Source organism: Rhea americana, unplaced genomic scaffold (assembly GCF_003343005.1).
Source record: "Rhea americana isolate MKP2758 unplaced genomic scaffold, rheAme1 scaffold_48, whole genome shotgun sequence".
In the NCBI taxonomy this organism is placed as follows: Eukaryota; Metazoa; Chordata; class Aves; order Rheiformes; family Rheidae; genus Rhea; species Rhea americana.
In genome coordinates this window covers 2,986,351-3,009,740 of record NW_028186623.1, presented here as the reverse complement: position 1 = coordinate 3,009,740, position 23,390 = coordinate 2,986,351, and the positions used below count along the sequence as shown (strand labels likewise).

The following is a 23,390-nucleotide window of genomic DNA, read 5'->3' as shown; positions in this document are numbered from 1 at the left end:
AGAACAGAAGTATAAAATTTCTGAAAAAAAAAAAAAAAAAAAAAAAAAAAAAAAGAGAGAGAGCGAGCGAGAGAGAAACCACTAAGCCTTTGATGCTGCTCCCTCTTGCTAGCTTTAAACAGGTGGCTGCCCATGAATTCAATCACGTCCATTAGAGCACCAACAGAGGAACTGATGTTCGAGCTGGAGGCTGCTCAATGGAGAAAGCTGGTGCATTACCAAGGCAGCAAACTCCTCTCGTAGCTAGGCAAGGAGCTGGCAGAGGGACACTCGCCTCCTCTAATGAGTTCCACTGGCCAAGCAGATGTTTACGAGGGAAAGTATGCATTTGCTTGCTTGCTTGCTTTAGGTGGAAGAAAAGAGTCAAAGGGGAACTGAGAAGTTCCCCAGGGGAACACACAGGAGAGAGCCAAGGCAGCTCAGGGTGCCAAGCAGAGCTGGCTGTGTTGACACAGCGAGAGTGTTAGCAGCTCCTGGGATTTTACTGTGATCCTTGTAAGAGACAACGGGGTGCCTAAAGCCCCAGCTCCCAGAGTCATGTTGTCTCTAAGAAAAAGGAAATGTCTGAGTGCCTAAAGGAAGAGTTTAGGTCTTCTGGGTGGGGAAAAAAGCCTGGAAAAACAACGTGTCTCAGAGCAGGGATTTCAAAGGAGAGCAGGAAAGTGAACATAGTGAGATGGTACCTGACTCTTAGCATGGTCAGGCTGAGCATTAGGGATGACCCCATCCCTAATGGGATGTTTGACACAGTAGAGTCCCTGCCATCCCCCTTTCCTGAGCTTCAGGAGTGGGAGAAGAGGTCAGCAAGGCAAAATTAGGCATTGACACAAGTTTATATGCTTCTCAGAAGAAGCACCCACCCACCCTTCCTCCGTGGAATTGATGTGCTTCTGCCAGGCACTAAGTGATTAGTCTGCGGCTTCGCCGAGCGTGAAGTTACGGAGCAGGAGATTCAAGCACAAGCACAACTCCAGTTCTGCTGTAGTCCTATTTGAAAGGGTAGGTGTTCTGCATTTTTTTTCATGCCTGCAACAATCTAGACAAATAGGCTTTTAAATTAAGCAGTGATTTGGAATATAAGTGAGTGCATTTAAGCTGCTAAGAGATGGAAAGATCCTAATGGCTGAAATATTTGTCATATCACAAATAAACTGACTGTATCGGGAGCTACTAATATAACTAATTTTTACCAAATCCTTCACTACTCTGTGGTAGAAAATGAGGTCAGCATAGGTTGAGGCAACATAAAATGAGCAGCTGCCAGAAGGCAGCACAGAATACTGATAAAGGACTCTGCAGGAACGGTACTGCCTGCCCACAGGAAAAGGGAATCAGATTGTTCAAATTAAGATACAGCTTTTCCAGAGCATCTAGGGTTTTAATGAAAAGGTGCCGACAAAGACTTGCTTTCAGTGGATCCGGAATACAAATGCATACCCAGAGACTTCCTCAAAGCCTCCCTGCCCTCCTGGACCAGATTTCACTCTGGTTTTCCACCTTCTAATTAGGAGGTCAGTGGCATTTTTGAGAGGTACTTGGGTGTGAGAGGAGGCAGAAGTGTGCCCTGGGATAGCTGGTGAGAATCCCTGGGATTTTATGGTTTCTTTGACTCCTATGGAGCTTCCCAGTTGAGGAGCTCAAGCAGGAATTAAACCTTGGCTTAATCCCCACCTTATAAGGAGGGAAACTGAAATGAAGAGGAGTTAATAGGGCTTAATGGAAAAACAAACCCAAAGCCCGCAGGGACGGTGCCTGGCAGTGCCTGGAGTGACTCTTGCACCTTCGCCTTTAGAGACCAAGAGCAGGCCGCCCAAATCACCTCATTTCTGCCCTCGCTCACATCCGATCCCGCCTCCCTGCCTCATTCAGAGCGGCTCTCGCAGGGTCGATACGCGGAGGACTTCGGTGGCGGAACGGCGACCACTTGGAAGTGTCAGACCATTTGCGAAAAATAAGATCAACATGGATTAACAATAAACTTAAAGCTGGCTGCATTTGCTAAATGGAATGGTAGAAGGGTTCATATTTGATAACCATTAAATGGTTTAATGAAATAATTATAACTCAGACTCCTGAGCCCAGCCGCAATCGATAACTATGAGCTCTAAGCAACAGCATGTTCCAGGTTCTGCCATTTTCACAGTGCTGCCCAGCAGGCAGAGTGTGTGACTATAAATGCGATTGACAGTAAAGTTGCATTAAAACATTCCCATCAAGGGCAATAATAGATTAAAGGCTACTGAGGCGCGGCAGTTGGCTGGTCAATACACTTTATTTTCTGCATCACCCCCAATTTTGCCACCCTCCCGCATACTATTAGTATGAGTCGATTTGCTGTCAATGACTTGCCCTGGCAAAAGATGCATTAATGCAGGCTCACAAAAGAGGTGCGCATGGCATTATCACTTCACTCGCTTTCAAATTACAGCCTAATGCCGTCTCCAGGCAGCTTGTGACACGTTAACACTATGCGCGATTTGTTGGTATCGGGCTAAATATTTCATTTCTAAAGATTTCATCAGAGATTTGATGACAGAAATAAACTACCACCCAGTGGGAAATCTTTCCGAATAATAGAATTGTTGGAAAATCGACAAAAAAGGGATGACGATGCGGGATAGTGGACGAAGAGAGGAAAAAGCATGAGCGGAGAAGGAGGGCTGAGTAGAGGATTGCTGAGTATCCATTTGTCTGCTAATTAAAGCGAAGATTATTAATAAATCCAGTGAAGGGGCAGAGATTACAGCTCGGATGATTGCCTGTCCCTTGCTCCCAGATGCCGTGCTTCGATGCTCCGTGGTTGCTTTTGAACGGCAAGAATGCCGCGTGGTACACAAAATGCAGCAGGATATGCCCCGAGGCTTGCTTTATTCTCTGCCAAATCTAGTAAAAGAGCCTCTAACATCTGTGCCTCTGCATCGGTCTGCCACAGGTTGTATTTTCCTCTACTGCTAGCGAAAAGGGCCCAGGAAACTGAAGGAGGAGGACAAGGAGGCAAGGAACCCTAGAGCACCTACCCTGCTTCAGAGTTTCAAACTGACCTGCAGAAAGCACTGTTCGGGCAAGAATTCAGGGAGGCCCCAAGCCCGCACAGAGCCAGCGCCCAGGCGCTCCGCGCACGAAGACCGTGGGCTGTACACCCTCCACGTCACGGGACACGCACCTGAGCTGCCAGTCCTCTACCGCGGCTGAAGGACAGCCCAGGAGGCTGCTGCCAGCTTCTCGCGCTCCTGGAGACCTCAACTCTTCTGCTGGGACCAGGTACCGTGAAGGCACTGGGCAATCCTGACTTGTATTCGTTTTCTGACTGGCCGCTCAGTTGCTATCGAAAGAGATTGGCCTTTATTCAATGCTGATTAGGGTGCAAAGCCAGCAAACCCATTAATGCTTGCTTTTTCAAGGCCCCAAGACCCCTGCACTCACCACATCCTCCAGCAAACGCTCCTGCCTTTCAGCCTGAACAAAACAGCCCCAGAGTCAGTTGTGTGATGAAAAAGCTGGCACCTGCCCAAAGAGAGGGGACAAGAACCGAGGCTCATCAGCGAGCTAGCTGCTCGGGCTCCGGTTCTAGCTGCATTTTACTGCTACAAGTCCTACTGTAAAGGCAATTTCAGATCAGGGCTTTGATTCATGCCCTTTTCCTACAAGCAGCTGTTGCCAGCACTGAAAGCTCAACCTTCACTTTTCTTGGTTTTTTATCCTTCCTTTTTTTTTTGGGGGGGGGGGGGGGCAGTCCTCAAGGTTATTGAGGAGGGTTTAGCAGCACCTCTGCAGTTGTCAGGGGTTAGGGAGTTTGCTGGTCTCCAAGGCACAGTTTAGTCAGTGTTAAGATCAAAAGCCTGAGTTTAGTTGCAAGACATAGTGCTTGTGGGGACGTTTGGAAGTTTAAGTTTGGTACAAACTGTATTATTGGACTAATGCAATCTAATGACTTCAGGAGAGTCAACCTCTAGGACGCTTACCAGGCAGATGAGATCCAGATAGCTTCTGACGCTACCTAAAAGAACTACATATGAACTCTGCCCTTTCCAATGAGGCAGCAATTGAAGGCTGTGATGTACGTGCCCAGGTTTTTCGGCACAGCCCTTAGAGCAAAGCAATCAGGAAGATCTTACAAGGAAAAAAGGTTGTGTCAGACAGCACAGGAGCTGGGTGGCCCATAACTGAGTCACTGCAGTAACTGCTTGGCTGTGAAACGTGTCTGTTTTGAAGGCCAGGCACCCAAATGAAGAATTTGCCTCCTGCAGCGCTCTCCTACCACTGTTTGATATACTCAGTATTGCTGCTTCCTCTGCTTCCTTCTATCTGCGCCTAAAAAGACAGATTTCACTCATTTGTGAAGAAAATAAAGCTGCTTACCCTGGCACTTTTGAAGAAAACAGGATCTTCAGAGGATTCGCAAACTCTAGATGCTCCCTGCTTTTGCTTCCATGCATCTCGCAGAGCAGTTCTGCAGTTACACAGGTGGTTTTCCCTGACTTTAGCCTTAACCATGTATTTCTGCAGGTGCTCCAAGCCTATTACCCAATTTCCATGTAATTGAGAAACATTTGCAACAGAGGAAAGCTTTTTATCACTTCTGATTCTGATTCCTCATCTGCTCCATTCCTCAATCATCCTTACATCATCCTAAAAACAGCTCCCCTCTTTTTGCATACCACTCACCATAATTCACATTACGAGGCCTTGTTACTCAGCCTAAAAAGGTTGAGGATTTTAATTTATAGCTTATAAAGCTATCCTGATGAGACACCTATGCGCCACCCTGATAAAAAGGGCTAGTTTTCATCATTTCTGAAAGGCCCTAAAATACCCCAGAACTTCCTTTAACTTCCGCTAGTGTAATGAAGCAGTTACGCACTCTTAGTTGGATGTAAACACTAAAACCAGATGCTTTGACCCGCTGAGACTTTTTGACTGAGAACATTTTGTGGATTTAATGACCCCCTGGAAAATGTTTTTCTGAGATTATGGTAACAACTACTGACATCTGGCGGGCAAAACTCAAACGTGTAACAAGGCACGACTAACACTGCAGTACAGCCTGCTCTTTACACAAAACTCAACCCTAAATTGCACTTCAAACATTAAGTTAGTAAACATCAGAGCATGCTGCTTTTTCCCACTGCAGAAGCAAATCTGTTTCAACTATTTTCCTGTTATTAAGGAATGACTTAGTGTTTGTATTTACAGACATGCTTGACAACAATAAAAACTGCCATTCCACTGTGCAAAGCTTCCCCCAAAGTGGCACCCCATTTCTCAAGACAGGAAGAGGTGCTAGAGGTGTGGAACAACATTTAAGCTGCTGATCAGAATTCAGAGCAGCTCTAGTTCACTGCCCTATTCTGTGGATTACACCTGTTTTTTTCTTCTTCAATATCATAGAGGACAAAGATAGATGGCATTCACCTCAACAGTGCTATCCCTTTTACAGCCACACCGATCTATACAGGAAACCAAAATATCTGTGTAAACAAAAAAAAAAAAGCCTTGCTGTAATAGCGTGCAAAACCTTCCACTGTTTATACAAACATCTACTTCCTCTCTTGCATTTCTTTCAGCAGTTCCCTCCCAGCAGCACTCTAAATCCTTCCAAACAGGTAACATGGCCTCACAAAGCAGCATTAAGATTAAATGAGCAGAGCATTATTTCTCGTTTGGTTGAGCTTTCCGATGGTTAGCCACTTACACCAAAAAAACAACACACACAAACAAAAAAGGAACAACAAATCCCCCCCCCTACATTCTAAATACAGGTTCTATCTCTAAAATCAAGGGAAAGTTCATCAAGGGACAACTAACGAAAAACTTAAAAAATAGACATACAGAGCACAAGCTCTTAAAGAAAAGGATCATGAACAGCGACTTACCACTGAGCCTCATTAAGGGTATGTAAGTCTACCTGTACAGCCTGGAGATGAGCATTACTTCCAATGCACAAAAGCCATCTTGGAATTTATTTCCATACACCCCTAAGCCATCAGTCCGCTCAAGTTCTGAAGGACAATTACATGCCTTTTAAGACGCTTATTACTGCTGGGAATTAACTGTAGCTACCTTGCAGGGAAGCTTTCTAATAAAGCACTGCTCTATTCCTGGGCAAGGATGAGCCAATTTCAGTTACTGCTGGCTTAACACAGTGTACAAGACTATATATAAAGTTCAGTTACTAGACAGATGTAACTGCTCCCTGAAGTTGTTCATTATCATCCTGCACGGAGATACACCTTAAGCAGTACAAAACCACGACCCACTCAAGCCAAAAGCTCTCCTGCCACCTTTCAGCCAGATGTAACCTGGCTCTGGCTAAATACATTCCTGACTTTGTCAATGACATTTTAAATTGCAGCATCATGTGGAAAGAATCACTCTGCCGTTCAGACCTGTGGTTCTGAAGAGCAGCCAGTATTTAAGGAATAGCAACACTCCATCCCCCAAATATTCATGTTACTATCAAGATGCTTAACTTCAGCCTACAGCACCTCTGATGTGGTTTTAGCATGCAGTTTTAACAGCGGGCCTTTCAGAATTTGGAGTCTTGCTTTTTAGTTCACTACAGCTCTAAAACTTCTTCTAGCTGGAATGCAAGAGCTAAGAAATCACTGAAGAACTTTTAGGCACTAGATGTCAGTCTGTATGAATGCTCCTGGTGAAAGGATTACTCAGCTACAGCTGGAAGTAGTATGTCCTTCCTGTGTAGTATTGAATCCCCCCAACAGATTTAACGCACACCTGTACCCCCCCCCCCCCAAAAAAATGGAACAAAGATCCAGTGTGATGCCCATTAAATAGTTTTTATTCCTTAGGACATGAATTGCATTTCCACTTGTTTACAGTACTGTAAAGTGCAATGGTATTCATCTCTCCTCCTGTGCACATGTTCAAGTATTTAAAATGCCCAGAAATTTTTTTACAGCAGCTCAGTTATGGAGTTTATCTGGCAATATACCCAGATGTGCCTACAATTTTGGGTCCTTCAGTCTAACCCCCGTTTGGGGGTCCTCCAATACTAACTGCTAGTGGAATGCATTTCCCAGTGTCTTTAGTCAACCTCTTCAATGGTTGGTCCAGAAGAAGCTCCCCCAGATGGAGGTGCTCCACCACCAGGGAATCCACCAGGCATCCCACCTGGCATGCCTCCTGCACTCTGGTACAGCTTTGTGATGATAGGGTTGCACACCTTCTCCAGCTCCTTCTGCTGGTGCTCAAACTCCTCCTTCTCAGCCGTCTGGAAAAGAAGAAATAGCTCAGTACCCACTATACTGACATGCACAGTCTGGAAGTTAACTGGCACCACACTGCTTAACTATTTGGAGTCTCAGCTAACAAAAGCCCACCTTTCAGAACCAGGGGGTGTAGTCTGGGGTGGGCTAGCTGAAGAGCAGTTCTCACTTCCCCTTGGTTTAGTTCCAATGCAACAAACCTCTTTCCAAGACTCCTTTGAACAGGTTTTGGAGCTTAAACTGCTCCTGAAGTAACATGATCACGTAAGGCCACACTTGCAAGCTAACCAGCCTGACCCGGGAGGAAGAGAAAGCCCCGTGCTTTGACAGTCTGTGGTCGCTCAGACATCCAAGGAAGGTACTTAAGCCAACACAAGTCTTTCGACTTCTGGTGGAAACTACGAATGGCTTTGGAATCACTTTCATCATTGCAACCAGTTCTCCATACAGTGAACTTACTTTGTAGGTCAAACATGCTAGAAGTCAACACTGTTTGGCGAGGGGGGGGGGGGGAACATACCTGATTCTTGTCCAGCCAGTTGATGATTTCATTGCATTTGTCCAGGATTTTCTGTTTGTCCTCATCAGAGATCTTGCCCTGGAGCTTCTCATCTTCAACAGTAGCTTTCATGTTGAATGCGTAAGATTCCAGGGAGTTCTTAGAAGATACCTTATCACGCTGCTTCTCATCTTCTGCTTTGTATTTCTCTGCTTCCTGAACCATGCGTTCAATGTCCTCCTTGCTCAGGCGGCCTGTAGAACGCAACCACATTTCACATTATGGTTGAGCCACTTCTTTTTAGCAGAGAAATTCTGTGCATGTTCTCCTAGGCAAATTCTGCACTAAGCCAGTATGAAGGTCCACAAACTTCAGGTGCCTGTATCTTGGGCTTCCTGATAAATATAGGGCTAACTGCATTAAAAACACAAGCTACATAGCTGTAATAAAAATTACAGCCTGTTTTGGTAAAGCTAAAATAGATTTTCTTTACAAACCATAAGCAGCTGGGCAGTTTCCACCCTCAGGAACATTCAATACTTACCCTTGTCATTTGTTATTGTTATCTTGTTCTCCTTGCCAGTGCTCTTGTCCACAGCAGACACATTTAGGATGCCATTGGCATCAATATCAAAGGTTACTTCAATCTGAGGTACACCTCTGGGAGCAGGGGGAATACCAGTCAGCTCAAACTTGCCCAGCAAGTTGTTGTCCTTAGTCATAGCTCGTTCCCCTTCATATACCTAGAAGAAAACCAGAACAGAGCATGTATTTTAAAATTTCACCCCTTAGCAATTTAAGCTTTAACAGCTTCTATCCTGAAGTATCACGGGTCGCTCAGACATCCAAGGAAGGTACTTGGACCAACATAAGTCTTTCGACTTCTGGTGGAAACTACGAATGGCTTTGGAATCACTTTCATCATTGCAACCAAGTATTAACTGCCATCATTTCTGAACTGCAAGAAAGCCATCTGCCCAATGCCTGAAGTGCTCAGTATCTGAAGATTACTGGAGCAAGCCCACCAGGTCACCTCAGCATTGCTCACCTACCTGGATAAGCACTCCAGGTTGGTTGTCAGAGTAGGTAGTGAACGTCTGAGTCTGCTTGGTAGGGATGGTAGTATTTCGTTTGATCAGGACTGTCATCACACCTCCAGCAGTCTCAATACCAAGAGACAGAGGTGTCACATCCAAGAGCAGCAGATCCTGTACGTTCTCAGATTTGTCACCAGACAGAATAGCAGCCTGAACAGCTAGTAAGAAAGAGTACAAGTTAAGAATCCTGCAACAGAAATACCTCACACTGTAGCCACCCCAACAGCTCGCTCAGACATCCAAGGAAGATTTTGGCCATCATTAGTAGACTTCTGGTGGAAACTACGAATGGCTTTGGAATCTGATTCATCATTGCAAGTAGAAATAGCTAACTGCCTTAGGAGGCTTACTGATCCAGGTGCAGAACTCAGGGCCTGCACCAATGATGCCGATACAGCTCAGCTGTCAGCTTATCACAACTCCACCCAACTCCAGCTATTAATATGCAAAAAACAGAAGAAAATACAACTTAGACAGCTATTATTACCTGCACCATAAGCCACAGCTTCATCAGGATTGATACTCTTGTTCAACTCTTTGCCATTGAAGAAATCCTGCAGCAGTTTCTGAATCTTTGGGATACGAGTAGACCCACCGACCAACACGATGTCGTGAATCTGTGATTTGTCTAGTTTGGCATCCCTCAGGGCCTTTTCCACAGGATCCAGGGTGCCACGGAACAGGTCAGCATTCAGCTCTTCAAAACGAGCTCTGGTAATGGATGTGTAGAAGTCAATGCCCTCATAGAGAGAATCAATTTCAATACTGGCCTGAGTGCTAGAAGAGAGGGTACGCTTTGCACGTTCACATGCAGTGCGGAGGCGACGAACTGCTCTCTTGTTCTCACTAATATCTTTCTTGTGCTTGCGCTTGAATTCAGCAATGAAGTGGTTGACCATACGGTTATCGAAATCTTCTCCACCCAAGTGAGTATCACCTGCAGTGGACTTCACCTCGAAGATGCCATCTTCGATAGTCAGAATTGACACATCAAAGGTGCCACCTCCAAGGTCAAATATAAGAACGTTCCTTTCAGCACCAACCTGCAAGAGAAGTTTCCCATTTATAATGCAACTGTAATCTTTCTACTGTTAGCCCAGCACTTTTATTAGTCAGAAACCGCAATTGCATAGCTTACCTTCTTGTCCAAACCATAAGCAATAGCAGCAGCAGTTGGCTCATTGATAATTCTAAGTACATTGAGCCCTGCAATGGTTCCAGCATCCTTCGTAGCCTGGCGCTGAGAGTCATTGAAATAGGCTGGGACAGTGACAACAGCATTTGTAACAGTCTAGAACAAAGCAAACAGAACAATGAATTGTACATAATACCCGTACACGTAAAATTTTGTTCCATTCCCTGAGAAATCCTACGCCTTACCTTTCCAAGATATGCTTCTGCAATTTCCTTCATTTTGGTTAAGACCATTGAAGAAATTTCTTCTGGGTAGAAACTCTTGGTCTCTCCTTTGTACTCCACCTGGACTTTTGGTCTGCCAGCATCATTCACCACCGTGAAAGGCCAGTGCTTCATATCAGACTGGACAACAGAATCATCAAACCTACGCCCAATCAACCGTTTTGCATCTAGAAAAATAATGAACTACAATAAGCCTCTTCAGTCACAACAGAAAAGCATCAGAAACTCTCCCTAAAAAACAAGGCGAAAAAACCTAAAAGCTGTCAACCTAAATTACTGATGCCTTACCAAGATTTCATTTTAAGCACTGGTAAGCAAGCTGCAACTTAGAAGTATACAAACCCACATCACTAAACTCACAGGCCTAACTGCAACCCATATGTAACTTTTGCAGTTCTGGCAACAAGAAAATTTTAGTGCTGCCTGGAAATTAAGACTAGAACATTTTGTCACAGCCACCTAATACTGTAATTGCTGCAAGTACAAATTCAGCATCAGCAAAGCAAGCCTTTCACTGTATGGCGTATGCATTCCCAATGCTTAATGTAAGAACTCACTACTCACTGTCATACTACCTATGTTCATTAGTCAGTTAAGCTCCCAACATGAAACTTGACCATGCTACCCGCTGTAAATTCATATAGAGTTAACACAAGCCTACTCACCAAAGACCGTGTTGGTTGGATTCATTGCAACTTGGTTCTTTGCAGCATCACCAATTAACCTCTCCGTGTCTGTGAAGGCAACGTAGCTTGGCGTGGTCCTGTTACCCTGATCATTGGCAATGATTTCCACCTTCCCATGTTGGAATACACCAACACAGGAATAGGTGGTGCCAAGATCAATTCCGACAGCTGGTCCCTTCGACATTTTGTCTGAAAATAAATAATTGAATGTTAAGGCCTTTTTTACAAGCTGCCACCTACATGATACAGCTCATCAAGAATTAAAATCTTCCACGGTAACTACATCTCAAAACCTGAGCGTTGAATGCTGTGGTATTCCGTATTGTATCAGTAATTGCTTTTTACAGCACATAGATGTAAGCGGAGTGTCTTTCCGTTAAACCGTGGAAGTGAAAAACCCAACCACGTGCTTAAGCACGTGGCCCCGAACTCCATATCCCATCGTTCAACGCCCCACACAGATCACGTGGTGCAAGACACACACATTGCATGCCGGGAAACATAGCCTCCACCTCGCATGGGCTGAGCTTCCTGGGCCACGTGGCCTGGCACGGCCCCAGCACCAGCCCACCCAGCACCGAGCAGGGAGATGCCGACTGCTCCCGCCTCCCCCTGCCCGGGCCTCCCACTCCCACCACGTGGTGACCCGGCAAGACCACTCCTCCTCCCAGTGACTACAGCCCCCAGCATGCCCCAGCCGCCCCACGAGCATTGCCCCCTCCCCCCCACCCTCCTCCCCTGCCCCCCCCCGCCTCCAGCTACCTCAGCTAGAGGCGATATAGGCGCCAAGCACCCTCACCTTCCCCACACTCCCCTTCTCTAAATTGCCGCAAGAACGCCCAGGAACATGGAAGGAAGAAGAAACGCAGCCGTGAAGCTGCAGAATTGGGGGAGAAATGAAGCAATAAGCCTCATCGAAGTTTCTGCTGCCCTGCAGCTGACCAAGGAAAATTATCGGCGCTGTGGCAAAATGGCGCCCCCAACCCCTGCCTCGCCCCCCGCAGGCCCTCCCGCGGGCAAAGGCACCCTCCACTTCGAACAAGACAGACTCCAGCTTCAAGCTCGGGCTCCCCACTCCCCCAGGCAGCCGCCTGCCCCCGCCAGGGCGGCACCCCCCGTTACCTGAGCGGCGCGGAACAGCCCCAGGTGCGCAAACAAAAACCCGCTCCGCAAAGGTTGCTGCTGAATGAGAGCGGTCGCCTCCCGCCCCGGCGTCTTTATATACGCCTGCAGAACCTTCCAGAAGCGCCCGCCCCTGCTCACCGCTCCAGCCAATCCGCTCGCGCTCCCTGCACTCCTTCCCGCCAATGGCCGCCCGCCGGAACCCGCGCCCTTGGTGACGCACACAGGAAGGGGGCGTGCCCGCCCGCCGGCCGGCATTCTCGAACCTTCATGCGTTTTCCCTTCTTTTCCCCCCATCATTTACCGCTTCCCTCCTCTCATCCCCCTCCCGCTAGGTAGGGGGTGGCGCTTCGGGTGCGCGGGAGCCAATGAGAACCCTTCTGCGGCCGCTATATTTGCATGACGGTGACGTCGCTGGTGAGCGAAGACTGAAGGCGTAGGCGGAGGCAGGAAAAGCGCGCCAGAGCGCGAATCGCAGCCAATCGCGGCACGGCGCTGGGAGATTGGTTCGCATATTTCCAGCGCGGGGGGGAAGGCGCGGAGGGGCGCGCCGCCGCGGCGCCGACCAATCAGATCGCGCTGCCGCGGGGGTCGTTTGCATAGAGGGTGGCAGGCTAAGCGGGGGAGGGGGGGAGAAGGGGGGAGCGGGAGGAAGACAAGATGGAGGATGCCATGCGGGGAGGGGGGAGCGGGTCCTTGCCGAGGCATGGCCCGGCCCGGCCCGGCCGCTGCGGGAGGGCCACCGCTGGGCACACACTTAGCAGGCTCGGCGTCTCAGCAGAACTAACGGCACGCGAATCAAGTACGCGTGTACTGTGTTAAATCTTTGCAGAGATGAAATTCAGTCCAGGCAAAGATCATTAGGCTTTTTTCTGAGAGGAAAATGCAGCCAGTGGGAACTAGCAGCACGGGCCAGACGTGGAGAGGGCCTACCCTGTGACAAACGGCCAGGGATCACTTTCTGCCTCAAGAAAAATGATAGTATTTGTAAATGTTTGCTGTTTTTTAATGCATGTGCTGTTCTTACACCTCATTGCCCCGTGCTTTCAAAGACTTGCCTCACTGAACATCGCTGAATGTGATAATTTTTCCTAGCGGTGTTGCAAGCCTAACTTTTCCTGTTTTCTGTTTCGCAAGGTAAAAGGTGAGGTTCTCTGCTTTCTCGACAAATCCTGATTCTTGCTCGCTTGGAGGAAACCACCTTGTTTAAGTTCTTCTAGGGTGACATTGCCTTTCCTCCAGGGAGGAGAATCTGGCCTCTCTAGGAGCCGACTTTTTAATCCTTCATGAATCCTTGCTGAGTTTCTCATGCTTATAATGGGTGCTGTTCGTGCCTGGCTGAGGTAACACGCTGAGCTGAGGGGTATTGCGATACCTCAGCATGCGTCAGTGCTGCTCACTTCTCCTTGGGTGTGCTATCAACATGACTTATTTCAGCAGAAAGGAAGTAGAGGTCCAGACCATCGGCGGAAAACCATCGCCGTTCCTTTGGGATCCAGCGAGCAGATGGACGGCCGCAAACGCTCAGCTGGTCTCGGAGCCCTAGGCTGAAAGCCGATCAGAGGTCATAAACCACCTAAGGCCGGGCCCCATCAGCAGTGCTGCGAGTTGCGGCAGATGTTTACGTGACATAAAAGGCCACATGGAAATGTCAGAGCGAGTTCACAAGCAGAAGGGCTAAACAAAACCTGTATCCTTGCCAGACTGTGAAATTGTGCAGCGGGGAAAAAGTGCAAAAGGAGACTCCGCAGTGTAAAACTGGAACAATGTAGAAAACCATTTCTGGTGCTCTCAATGCTGTACACCTTCCTGGCCCAGAAAAAAACACTCCTATTAATGGCTAAAATTCTAGTCCTTGCAGGGAGCTCAAAACATTTCAAACTTCGTCCCAATTAAATGGCTCTTTGTGATGACTTCCTGTGTGCACACCTATATCCTGAGACACATGTACATTAACTTATCTTTTCACATCAATTTTGAGTTACCTCTACCAGGGAATATGATGCAGTTCCCTTGGATCAGCTGACAGTTGGTAACTTATCAGACCACTAATGTGCAGTAATTCTTGTCACCCAGCACCAGATAGGAGCCGGCATGCAGCTGACAGTGTGGGTATGCTGATGGACAGGAAGTCACTTGGGTCAAGCAGTAGTTTGTGGCTTGTACATTTTCTCTGCTATGCCATGGTCGGTGCTGGAACCTGAATTGGGACCCCTGGGTCCTCTCACACAAGGCATAGTTTGGGGTTGACACCTGGGGATGCAATATTAGAGAGGCAGGAGGTACAACAGGACAGTGGAAGGAGAGGAAAGGGCTGTCACTCTCCTTTGCCTTTAAAGATAGGGGTGTGGAAGGCAACATGAACCACAGCCCCTTTGCGGACCAAGTATGGCATGCAAAGCACGCTCCGCCCTGTCCAGAGTACAGGTCTTGGAGCTCTGAATTTCTTTCTGTGCTACCTGGAAGATGCTTCTCAGCCATACAGTGCTAACTCTTGCACTGAATACACCATGTATCGAGTCTCACGAGGACCATGTTGTTAGCAAGGGGTTGTCTCTGCTTTTTTTAAATTACTAATACTGTTTTTTTAAATCACAAGCAGAATTTCAGTAGGACCTAAGAATAGCACCATTAGCACCTTGATATTAAAAAGAGTAGCACTCAGATGTGCAGCCTTACTTCTCACAGCTGACTAATGGCAGGTGGGAGCAACCTGAAAAAAGATAGTATAGAGAGGAGGGCAGTCAGGCAACCAACTCATTACAATAGATATTAAGGGCTGTTAATGTACTTGACATAGGTGCAAGTCAGACAAATTAAGGCCCAGTAGGCTAGGCAATGAGAAATGTTCTGGTGTTTTTTTTTCTTATTTTTGTTTTTAATCATGAATTCCAACATTGTTTTCTGAAGCCAGTTTGGTACCTTAGATTAAAGGCTGCTTCTTTTAACTGTTAAAACAGAATTGGAAAGAGAGCAGAGACTGGTAAAGGCGTGCTTCCTTTTCATGATAATAGCATTTGTTATTTATATAATAGCAACATCTGCACAGCCCAGTTGAAGTCTGAAAATCATGCATTTCTATGGCAGTGCTCCCCTTTCCAAGATCATCTTTCCCATTGTTTTATCCCTCTCCAGTACGTCAGTAGGAGCTGGTCCAGGTTAAAAATAACCCAAGATTCCTGATACTGTACAACAGCATGCAATTGCACAACTCCATTTGAAATGCATGTCACCTAATCAGAAGTTTGGGTGTTGTTGCCTGGGGAGGGAGGCAGTAAAAGCCCTTCCTCATGAATCAGGGAGATAGGAGGAGGACACACCTATCGGACAGCTGTGCTGTCCTTGTGGTGCAGCCTACTGTGGTGCAACTTTTATTCGCAGCCTTCTGCAGAGAAGATTGCTGATGTTAGGAGACCTCTGCATGAAGCGCCCTGGGGAAAGAAGGCTGAACCATTACAATAGAAGTCAACCATAATTATACTTAGTCTAAATTCCACCTACATCTCTGTGACTAGAGATTCCTGTTAGCTGGTTCAAAACATTTATCTGTAAGCAAGATCTAAACTGTCTGTACATAGCTCTTAGGTTTTAAAGGTTTCATTGTCTCACACCGTTTAGGAGACAAACTGAAATACACAGGGTGGTTCAGAACTAAGGCTGCATATGCAGGAGTAGGATATAAGTGTTAGATTTTTATCTGTGCTGTGTCTGCACTGGCAGTATTTACCATATTAGCTTGAAGTATCTACATTCTTCAGCCAAACCGTCTTGCGTGAAATAGCATGGAAGTCAAAACCCCATTTACTTGAATACATACAAGATCCTACATCATATTTCATACTGTGTCTTGTAATCTAGACTGAAAAAAAGAATCCCCAGGATAAGATGAGACTGGCCTGCAGTTTCCAGACATTGTAAACATACACACAATCCTTATTAGCTTAAAAATGGTATTTTTGCTTCCGTACCTTTTTCCTTTAATTTAGCGTGTGTAGCATATTATAGCACAGAAGATGGAGCACTAGTACAAATCAAGTTGAGCTGTAGCACTTCTGCTGCAGCGTATTTATTTATAAAACAACAAAAATTATGAAATCATTGATTCAAAGGAATCTGTAATAAATATTTGCTTTCCTCCAAGTTGTTCAGACACAGTACTAGTACACCAATTATAGCAGGTAAAAGAGAAATGTAAGCTCAGCTTAGCTGCTGAGAAACAAAAGAAAGCTACATAAGATTGTATGCGTGTAGTCACACTCTAGTAATAATTGGTATATGACAGTAAATGCTTTAAATACACTATTTTACAAAACAGAGTTTGGCTTAGGGTTCATTTGCTTCCCTTGTAAAACTCCTGATGCTGTCATCTGGCGCTCAGAAAATGTCCCTTTGAAAATAAAGTACACCTTTGAAACCATCTCTTTCTTGTATTTCCTTGGAGTAAGGAACTTTGCCCTTTTTTGGTTTCCTGTTAGCAACTGAAGTATCAGACTGAGTTGTGGTTGCCTGCGAGATCACCGATGTGCGGTCTGAAAAGCACCACAGCACTTCAGACTTTGCAGTTTTAAATCACAGTGACGCCCACACTTTTTGTCCACGGCGGCAGAGCACCGCGGTGCCTTTCCTGACCCATGCTGTATATACAGTGCCATCAGTGTATGCACGGATAGCCAGCATGCGCGTAGCCTGCTTCCTCCTTCCTGACAAAGGCTGGGAAAGATGACACACCAGGCTCCCCAGTGGCTCCCAACTAACCTCTTTTCCGTGAAGTCCATAAACCTTTTCTCCCATGCATCGGACAGGCACCTCATATGACAGTGAGCGACTTCCCTGCTCCAGGGAAGTTGAAAGCCAGGAGATGGCTGCCGTGGCTCATCTGTCCTGCAGCCTATTCCCAAAGGCCCCCAGGAAAGAGACTGCCGGGAGCTGGCTGGTCAAATTCTCATAGCTGGCCTCTAGGCTGCAGATAAGAGAATCCTTCACTTAGCTATGGCAAATCTGGCCTATCACTCAGAAACAAGTATTTTGTACCTAGACCTTAGCCAGCTCAACTGTTAGATTTGTTACCCTTATTTTATGATAATAAGCGTCTGGTTGCTTGTGCACGTGTTCTTCAATGAGAAATTTGCTCATTTGTGTATGCATAGAATACATATCCTCAGAAAATCCACTGAGGGAACACAGGTAGCGTTCACTCCTGAACAGCAAGCCATCATAAAAGCCACAAGCTGCTTAAGAAGTCCTGCTCATGGTCTTGTTCAGGACTTTTCCAGCTCCGGAGTGTCCTGCAAGCGGTTTGGAGGACGTAGGCCTTCAGGGCCCAGCAAAAGAGCAAACTGCAGAGGAGTCCCAGACACATACAGCCACTTCTTCCAAATGGCAACAGCCACAACCATCTACCAAGACATGGCTGAGCCAGGAACATGCCTCCGGAGTATCCAGGGCAAGCGCCTAGATAAAATGACATAATGTTCAATACCAGGAGCTTTCTTAAAAATAGAAGCTTATCAGATGTCTAATACCAGAGAGTTCCTTCGTTTAAATCGGTGACCCAAGACTGCTTCCCTTACACAACAGATTGGTACTCTATCCTACTACGGGCAGTTAGGTTGACTCTCGAGTATAGAGATCAAGTTACATGTTAATGCGCATGAGGAGAATGGGTGACTGCTACTAAGTGAAGCTCTCAGAAAGTATAGGGCAAGTTGCTTTGCAAGACTATTTCCCATAAGGAAGTAAAAATGCAAGGTTCGGTTTTGATCAGATTTTGGTACACCTGGAGAAATTATAGCAAGTATTTTTTAAGTTCTCAATCGAAGAAGCCAGAACGCTGGGCCTCAGTCAGAGAAGGATGTTAATTATCATCCCCGGCATGACACATTTATAGATTTGTCGTTCTTCTGTGCTGATCCGTCTCCTGTGCAGTCCTTCCACAAACTGAAGAAAACCTTCCCTCCCTCCTCAAATAAAAAATCAGGCCATATAGAAAATCATCAGTTTAAGAGTAGAAGAATTTAGGGTCTACAAGCTCAGTATCTTGTGTGTAGCAGTGGCCAGAGCCAAGTCTTTCAGAGGAAAGTGTAAACGAGAGAAAGTTACAGGAGCATCTGCCTGCAGAAGCCTGTCCCTATCTCGCACCATTTCTTGTTTGGCTTTCAACTTGAAGTATAAGGCTTTATATCCCTTATAAATGTTTATTTTGGCTAATTTAATCACAGAAAATATTTGTGTTATTCTTGCTTGTTTGAATCCTGCTAAACTTTAAGCCTCAATAATGGAACGAGGCCCAGTGCTTGATGGAAAATGGGACAATACACACAGACATTTCCTTCCATTAATTTTGCATTTGTTTTCTCAGCCCTGGTGTATTTTCCTCACAATGTGCTCTGTCAGTCCGCTCTTACCTGGGTTTCCTGAAGGTCAGTTTAAGGATGCTGTTCAGTCAGCCTTGAGAAGAGCTCCCCTTAAGGCTCGTACAGCATGGCTCATCCCAGAACTGTCGAATTCACAGATAGCAAGAGAAAAAATACCTTCTAAATGCTTCTTCCAGGGCTTTTTTTTTTTTTTTTTTTTTTTTAGCAGATTAGTGGCCCTTACTTCTTGAGGTGCTGCCTTCATTTTGGATTCAGCATCTGATTCTCATCTCACTAAGGCTCATTTGACACAGACAGAACTCCAGCGGAGTTACTGCTGATTTACAGTGCTGACCATAAGAGCAGAATCAGGCTCCTGGCCGTATCTATTGGCATTAAGTTTATTCTGGCAATTAAGCACCTGTTTCCTTGACACGAAGGGTCCTTTTTTTAGTAGAGAGGTTTGTTCAGACACATACCTTAATGCTGCATCTCTGGACCTTTTTGAATCAGTTAACAGCCTCCAAATGTATTTCACTAGGAGACCGAATGCAGAAATCATGAGGCAGCTATAAGTTCCCTTGAGGTCTCAGTGGACAATCCTCAGTGGAGAAGCTGTCTCAAAAACTTCAGGTTAGACGATGGTTCTTTTAGAAAGTTCACCAAAGCCAGCACAAAAGACATTCCCCTCCCCATAAACCTCATTATAACACTGTACGCCTTTTTGCCTTTGTTGATCCCTTTTAAAAAATCCTGAGGTTTGGTTTCATTTCATTTATACAGCGCTTAGCTGACATTTTTCAGCTGTAGTTTTAAAATGCTTGATGTTCCATTTCATAAAGAGTTAATTTAAAAAGAAGGCTCCCTTTTCCTCAAACTTATCTTAAGAAAAAAAAAGAATTTGTATCAGAACCTCAGTGCAGGAAGATGTAAGACAGATTTGAGTGGGAGGGCTTCTTGTGGTGTGAATAATCAGAAGTGATTAAAAATAAGCTGACTAGGAAGGTAACAAGCTAATCTAACTATTCTTAGGTGGCTGGTGGTATGTGAAGTGTTTCTGGATGGCAGGACTCTCCAGGCAGCTGGTGAGCAGTCACACGGTCTGGAACGCTCGGCTTTGGGCAGGCACCATGACCAACGTGGCTCCCATTTTCATCAAGTTAGCGTAGTCAACTTTCTTTGGCTCAGTTTCCCTTCCCTCCATCTCCTTCTGGCTGTATTGGGGAGGAGTTAGATGAGGAGTAGCTTCCGTTGACAAAGTCCGTTGGCTGCGAGAGGCACTGTTGGCTGTCGACCTGGTTGAGGAGGAACCTGAACGTGAGCTCCTGGAACCAGAGGAAGAGGAACTGGGCTTGACCAGATGGGCTTTGGGAGCCTCTGCATCTTCCCTGCAATCAAACAGATAACAGGGTTCAAAAACCTTGAGTACAGAAACATTAATACGTTTTACCAGACTAAATTGCTGCTGCAACGAGCAGTTGTTCATTGAAGTTGTACATCACCCAGGGCATATTTGCCCAGCAGGCTGAGCAAGGCCCGGGTCTTCCAAATTCTGTCCTCCATAACTGTGTGGCTTGAACTCCCTCTGGCTCTGCAGAGCTATCATCTGAATGGTTTAGAAATACATGTTGCACACGTCTGGCTCTTTGTATGGGGTAGGAGGTCTGTGGAATGAGTGCAGAGAGTTCAGACACAACTATCTGTTCTGTAATTCTTTCCCATAATGACAAATCACCTCTACAGAGCTAGCCGAGACTGGTTCTTCTACTAGTAAAAATGGGAGGAGTAAAAGAAACGCAAAAACGGGGCCCAGAGAAAGGAAGAGAAAGAGGTACCAAATGCGGGTAAAAAGTTGATGCAAGAGGCTGAAGCTGAGACCACAAAAAAGGGAAGGAAACTGGCACCCAAGATTTGAAAGGAAAGAAAACAAGAAAAAGGGCAGGGAGGAAAGAACTGCTTCTTCCCAGTTATGTATGTGTCCTGGCCATCAGGCAGAGAGATCAGCTGCTGAATGGATTACAGAGATTCTTGCTCAATGGTACACAGATGTCATACGAGGACAGACGGTCCTTTACGAATAGAAAGGAGGATGCAACAAAGCAATAGGGTTCTTCAAGGGCAAGAGCAGCTAAAACTCATTCCTGGAAATATCTTTTTCGAGCACTTTCCTTCCTGAGAACTTTAAGCTCAGTTGGCTAGAGACCAATCTCTGCTTAGAGGAGCGAGCGGCAGACCTCACACACATTTAACGAATGAGTTCGAAGAACACACGTCAGCATTCCTGGTACACATGCTCAAGGCGAGGCTTCTCAACTCTGCACACAGACGCTCAGGGGATTTTCAACCCTGAGCTATATCCAGAAGCACAGTTGTTCGAAAGACTCGAGGAAGACTGTGAGAACCTGCCTGCCTCACAGCATTCCCAACAGAGACTGAAATTTAAAAGAAACAAATCTTACAGAATCATAGCAGACAGGTGGGTTAAAGTCTGTACTGGAGAGGGCTAAGGTAATGTAATTAAAATTGGAAGCGAGAAAGAGGAAATTTTATATTAAATTGCATTTAATATAATTTTATTAGGTTTTATTCTACATTTTCCTTGGAAAATGACATTTAATCTATTTTTGTCTACACAAAGATAATTCTCACAGTCAAGATACTTGTCAATGACACTTCAGGGAGAATACAAGTTTTTTAGAACAACCTTTGCAGACACTTATACCTAAGTTACTTGGTTACTTAAAACAGCTTGGAAAAGTTGTGTTAATTTGCATCATGCTGAATCTATGTGAAACTACAAGAAGGAAGGGTGTGAGGTGGTGGATTCAATAAAAGGCGTTACCTGATTTCATTTGGGGCCTCCTCCTCTTCATATCTCTTTTTTTCTTTCCTCCTTATTGTCAGCCTCACCACTAGAAGGAGGAGGGAAAGTCCTACCACTACTCCACAAACCGCTCCAGCGATCATGCCGATATTCTGTGCCTCTGTTGTCCAGAAAACAAACGGATATGTTAGTAGGGAAACTCTCACTGTGGTCCATATCATCATATTTGAGCCCACACTAGGATTTATACAGAGTATAGCTCAGAACAGAATGTATCATTTTAATCTACTTATTTAAGCATGTCTTTGTGCAGAGGTTGAACCAGTTTACCTTAAGGCGTTTCTAAAACTGAGCATGGGCACTAACACTGAGAACTGTACTCAGCTCTGTAAGGGTGGGATCACAAGTGCTGTGCCTTCTGGCTGTGTTCCGGAATTTAAATGCGGAGGAGGAATCCTCTCCTAAGATCACAGGCACAGACAGCACAGAGGTAAAAAGACAGGGCAATCCACATCTGAAGGCAGGCACCAAGCAGTGTCCTAGAGGCAGAAGAGTATGTCTCAAGTATGAATGTTTCCCCACGAGGATTGTTTTTCCCCTCAAATCACCCTGAAGTGATTGCAGTCCACTTTCAAAATGAATTATTCAACTGGGGGAAAAAAGTGACTTGAGGGAGATACAGGAGGAGGAAAGGAAGACCATACTGTGCCAGTGCAGGGCATTTTTCATCTAGAACAACAAGGTTAATGAGACAAAGCTTTCTAATGCATGTGAACCCTTGGTTGCTTCCCTACAAACACTTCTTTTGATCTAAAAGTGGTTAAGTTGGGTTTGGCTGGAATTTGTTCCCCTGAGGCTCATCCCTGCAGAGGGTGTAGTGATTCAGAGTAAGGTTTAAACCAGTTCAAATGGCATAAAAGCTGCCCAGATGCTTTTATTTCAATGCCTGAGGGGAACAGGCTTTCTTTGCTACATGACCCTATTTCCAGTTATTTCTGCCCTGGCTGGGCAGACAAATTTTAGAGCTGTGGGACTTCCACAAAAGAGACCACCATATGAATGGACCTTTATCACAGGAGTTCCACCTCCTGCTGATCTCACTTGAGAGCTGCATCTAAAAACAGGCTGAACGGTAGTTTTTGAATTTGTCATCAGTGGCAGTGCTAAACTCCACCCTTTTCCTTGCAGGCATATGCAAAGGCACTAGTACCTAGACACATACACACTCTTGATGTGATTAACTGTGCACGACATTGTAATCTCTAGTATTCAGGCCAGAAATTATTAAATGTAGAGTAAAACAGATTCTGTAAAGAGTAGTGTTTTAACTCTGCATGTTATTTCATGTCTAATAGCCTATTCAGGCTACCTTTAGTAAGTTTACGATCGCAGGTAGGAGAGATGCTTAATTTGAAACTGGAATGATGGACTATCTGCTGAGATTTTTTACTTGACAGGAATTTATCATGTAGTCGTTTAAGCCATAAGTACCAGTAAAAGCTGCAGCCTCTGCAAACTCTGTAGCTCAGCCTTTTTTTCCTAGTGCTCCATCAGTTATTCTCAAAATTAGTATTTCTAACAGACCAAGATGTCTGAGCCTGAAGGTATTCACCACTCTAGGTTATCCTGAGGAATGTTGTACCAACCATGAGGGCAATAAATAAGAATTGCTTCATATGATTCAAATATGAAAGGGCAAAGGTGTGGCACAGAGAATTTTATCAGCAGAGATAAGACAGCTGGGAAGCAGTGCTGCTCAGAGTGGTGCAAGTACTAGTTATGCACAGATACTCACGCTGCACTGTCACCTGAACAACACAGCTTTCTTGTCCAGCCTCATTGGTGGCAATACATTGGTATAAACCTGTACTCATCTGTGTGAGATTCTTTAATAAGACTTGCCCAGGATTAGATATATCTGAAATAGGAAAAACAACAGCAAGATTAATCAGAAAATTTTAAATTAGGAAGCTATAAATGATGGTGAATAGGGCACAGAACCTGGACACAGCAACACAGATTTCCCAGGTCAAATCAGCTCAAGAAAAGTAAACGATACCTCATAAAAGATCATTTGTCAACCTTCGGTAGAACAGTGAACGCTTTACACTCATTCGCTCCCTTGTTTTAGAACCACATTGTCCAGCTGCAGTAGCGAGAAGCA

The 23,390-nt window shown here is 45.5% G+C and overlaps 2 protein-coding genes, 1 long non-coding RNA gene and 3 other non-coding genes across 8 annotated transcripts in view; 1 reads left to right on the top strand and 5 right to left on the bottom strand.

Annotated features, from left to right (window-relative positions):
• Positions 1–6,778: 6,778 nt before the first annotated feature.
• On the bottom strand, positions 6,779–12,150 carry HSPA8 (heat shock protein family A (Hsp70) member 8). Its single transcript, XM_085316814.1, has 9 exons — positions 12,050–12,150; positions 10,907–11,116; positions 10,203–10,408; positions 9,961–10,113; positions 9,310–9,865; positions 8,778–8,980; positions 8,270–8,468; positions 7,747–7,979; positions 6,779–7,231 (listed from the first exon to the last, which is right to left on the bottom strand). Exons 2-9 carry the CDS (start codon positions 11,109–11,111, stop codon positions 7,046–7,048), a joined length of 1,941 nt encoding a protein of 646 aa, XP_085172940.1. The 5' UTR covers positions 11,112–11,116; positions 12,050–12,150; the 3' UTR covers positions 6,779–7,045.
• On the bottom strand, positions 7,564–7,660 carry LOC146589115 (small nucleolar RNA SNORD14). The gene has a single exon (XR_014897287.1). It is a non-coding gene; the product is annotated as a small nucleolar RNA SNORD14 (small nucleolar RNA).
• LOC146589114 (small nucleolar RNA SNORD14) lies at positions 8,559–8,655 on the bottom strand. Its single transcript, XR_014897288.1, has one exon. It is a non-coding gene; the product is annotated as a small nucleolar RNA SNORD14 (small nucleolar RNA).
• LOC146589113 (small nucleolar RNA SNORD14) lies at positions 9,050–9,140 on the bottom strand. Its single transcript, XR_014897289.1, has one exon. It is a non-coding gene; the product is annotated as a small nucleolar RNA SNORD14 (small nucleolar RNA).
• Positions 12,151–12,737: 587 nt separating the features above from the next.
• On the top strand, positions 12,738–13,962 carry LOC146589111 (uncharacterized). The gene is made up of 2 exons (XR_014897252.1): positions 12,738–13,193; positions 13,292–13,962. It is a non-coding gene; the product is annotated as an uncharacterized LOC146589111 (long non-coding RNA).
• Positions 13,963–16,080: 2,118 nt separating this feature from the next.
• CLMP (CXADR like cell adhesion molecule) overlaps positions 16,081–23,390 on the bottom strand; it is a 48,121-nt gene continuing 40,811 nt past the window's right edge. For 2 of the 3 annotated variants that reach the window (XM_085316813.1, XM_085316811.1), the window contains 3 exons: positions 23,022–23,144; positions 21,245–21,386; positions 16,081–19,790 (listed from right to left, as the gene is read on the bottom strand). In XM_085316813.1, coding sequence (XP_085172939.1) covers positions 19,496–19,790; positions 21,245–21,386; positions 23,022–23,144 — 560 coding nt within the window. In that variant the 3' untranslated portion in view covers positions 16,081–19,495. The remainder of the gene's footprint in view (positions 19,791–21,244; positions 21,387–23,021; positions 23,145–23,390) is intronic. The other variant, XR_014897251.1, reaches the window with a different exon arrangement.

Coding starts and splice junctions, on each gene's coding strand:
- HSPA8 (XM_085316814.1), bottom strand. CDS start 11,111: ATGTCGAAGGGACCAGCTGTCGGAATTGATCTTGGCACCACCTATTCC. Junction 8,469..8,777: donor AACCTGGAGTGCTTATCCAG/GTAGGTGAGCAA, acceptor GTTTTCTTCTAG/GTATATGAAGGGGAACGAGC. Junction 7,980..8,269: donor AACAATAACAAATGACAAGG/GTAAGTATTGAA, acceptor TGCGTTCTACAG/GCCGCCTGAGCAAGGAGGAC.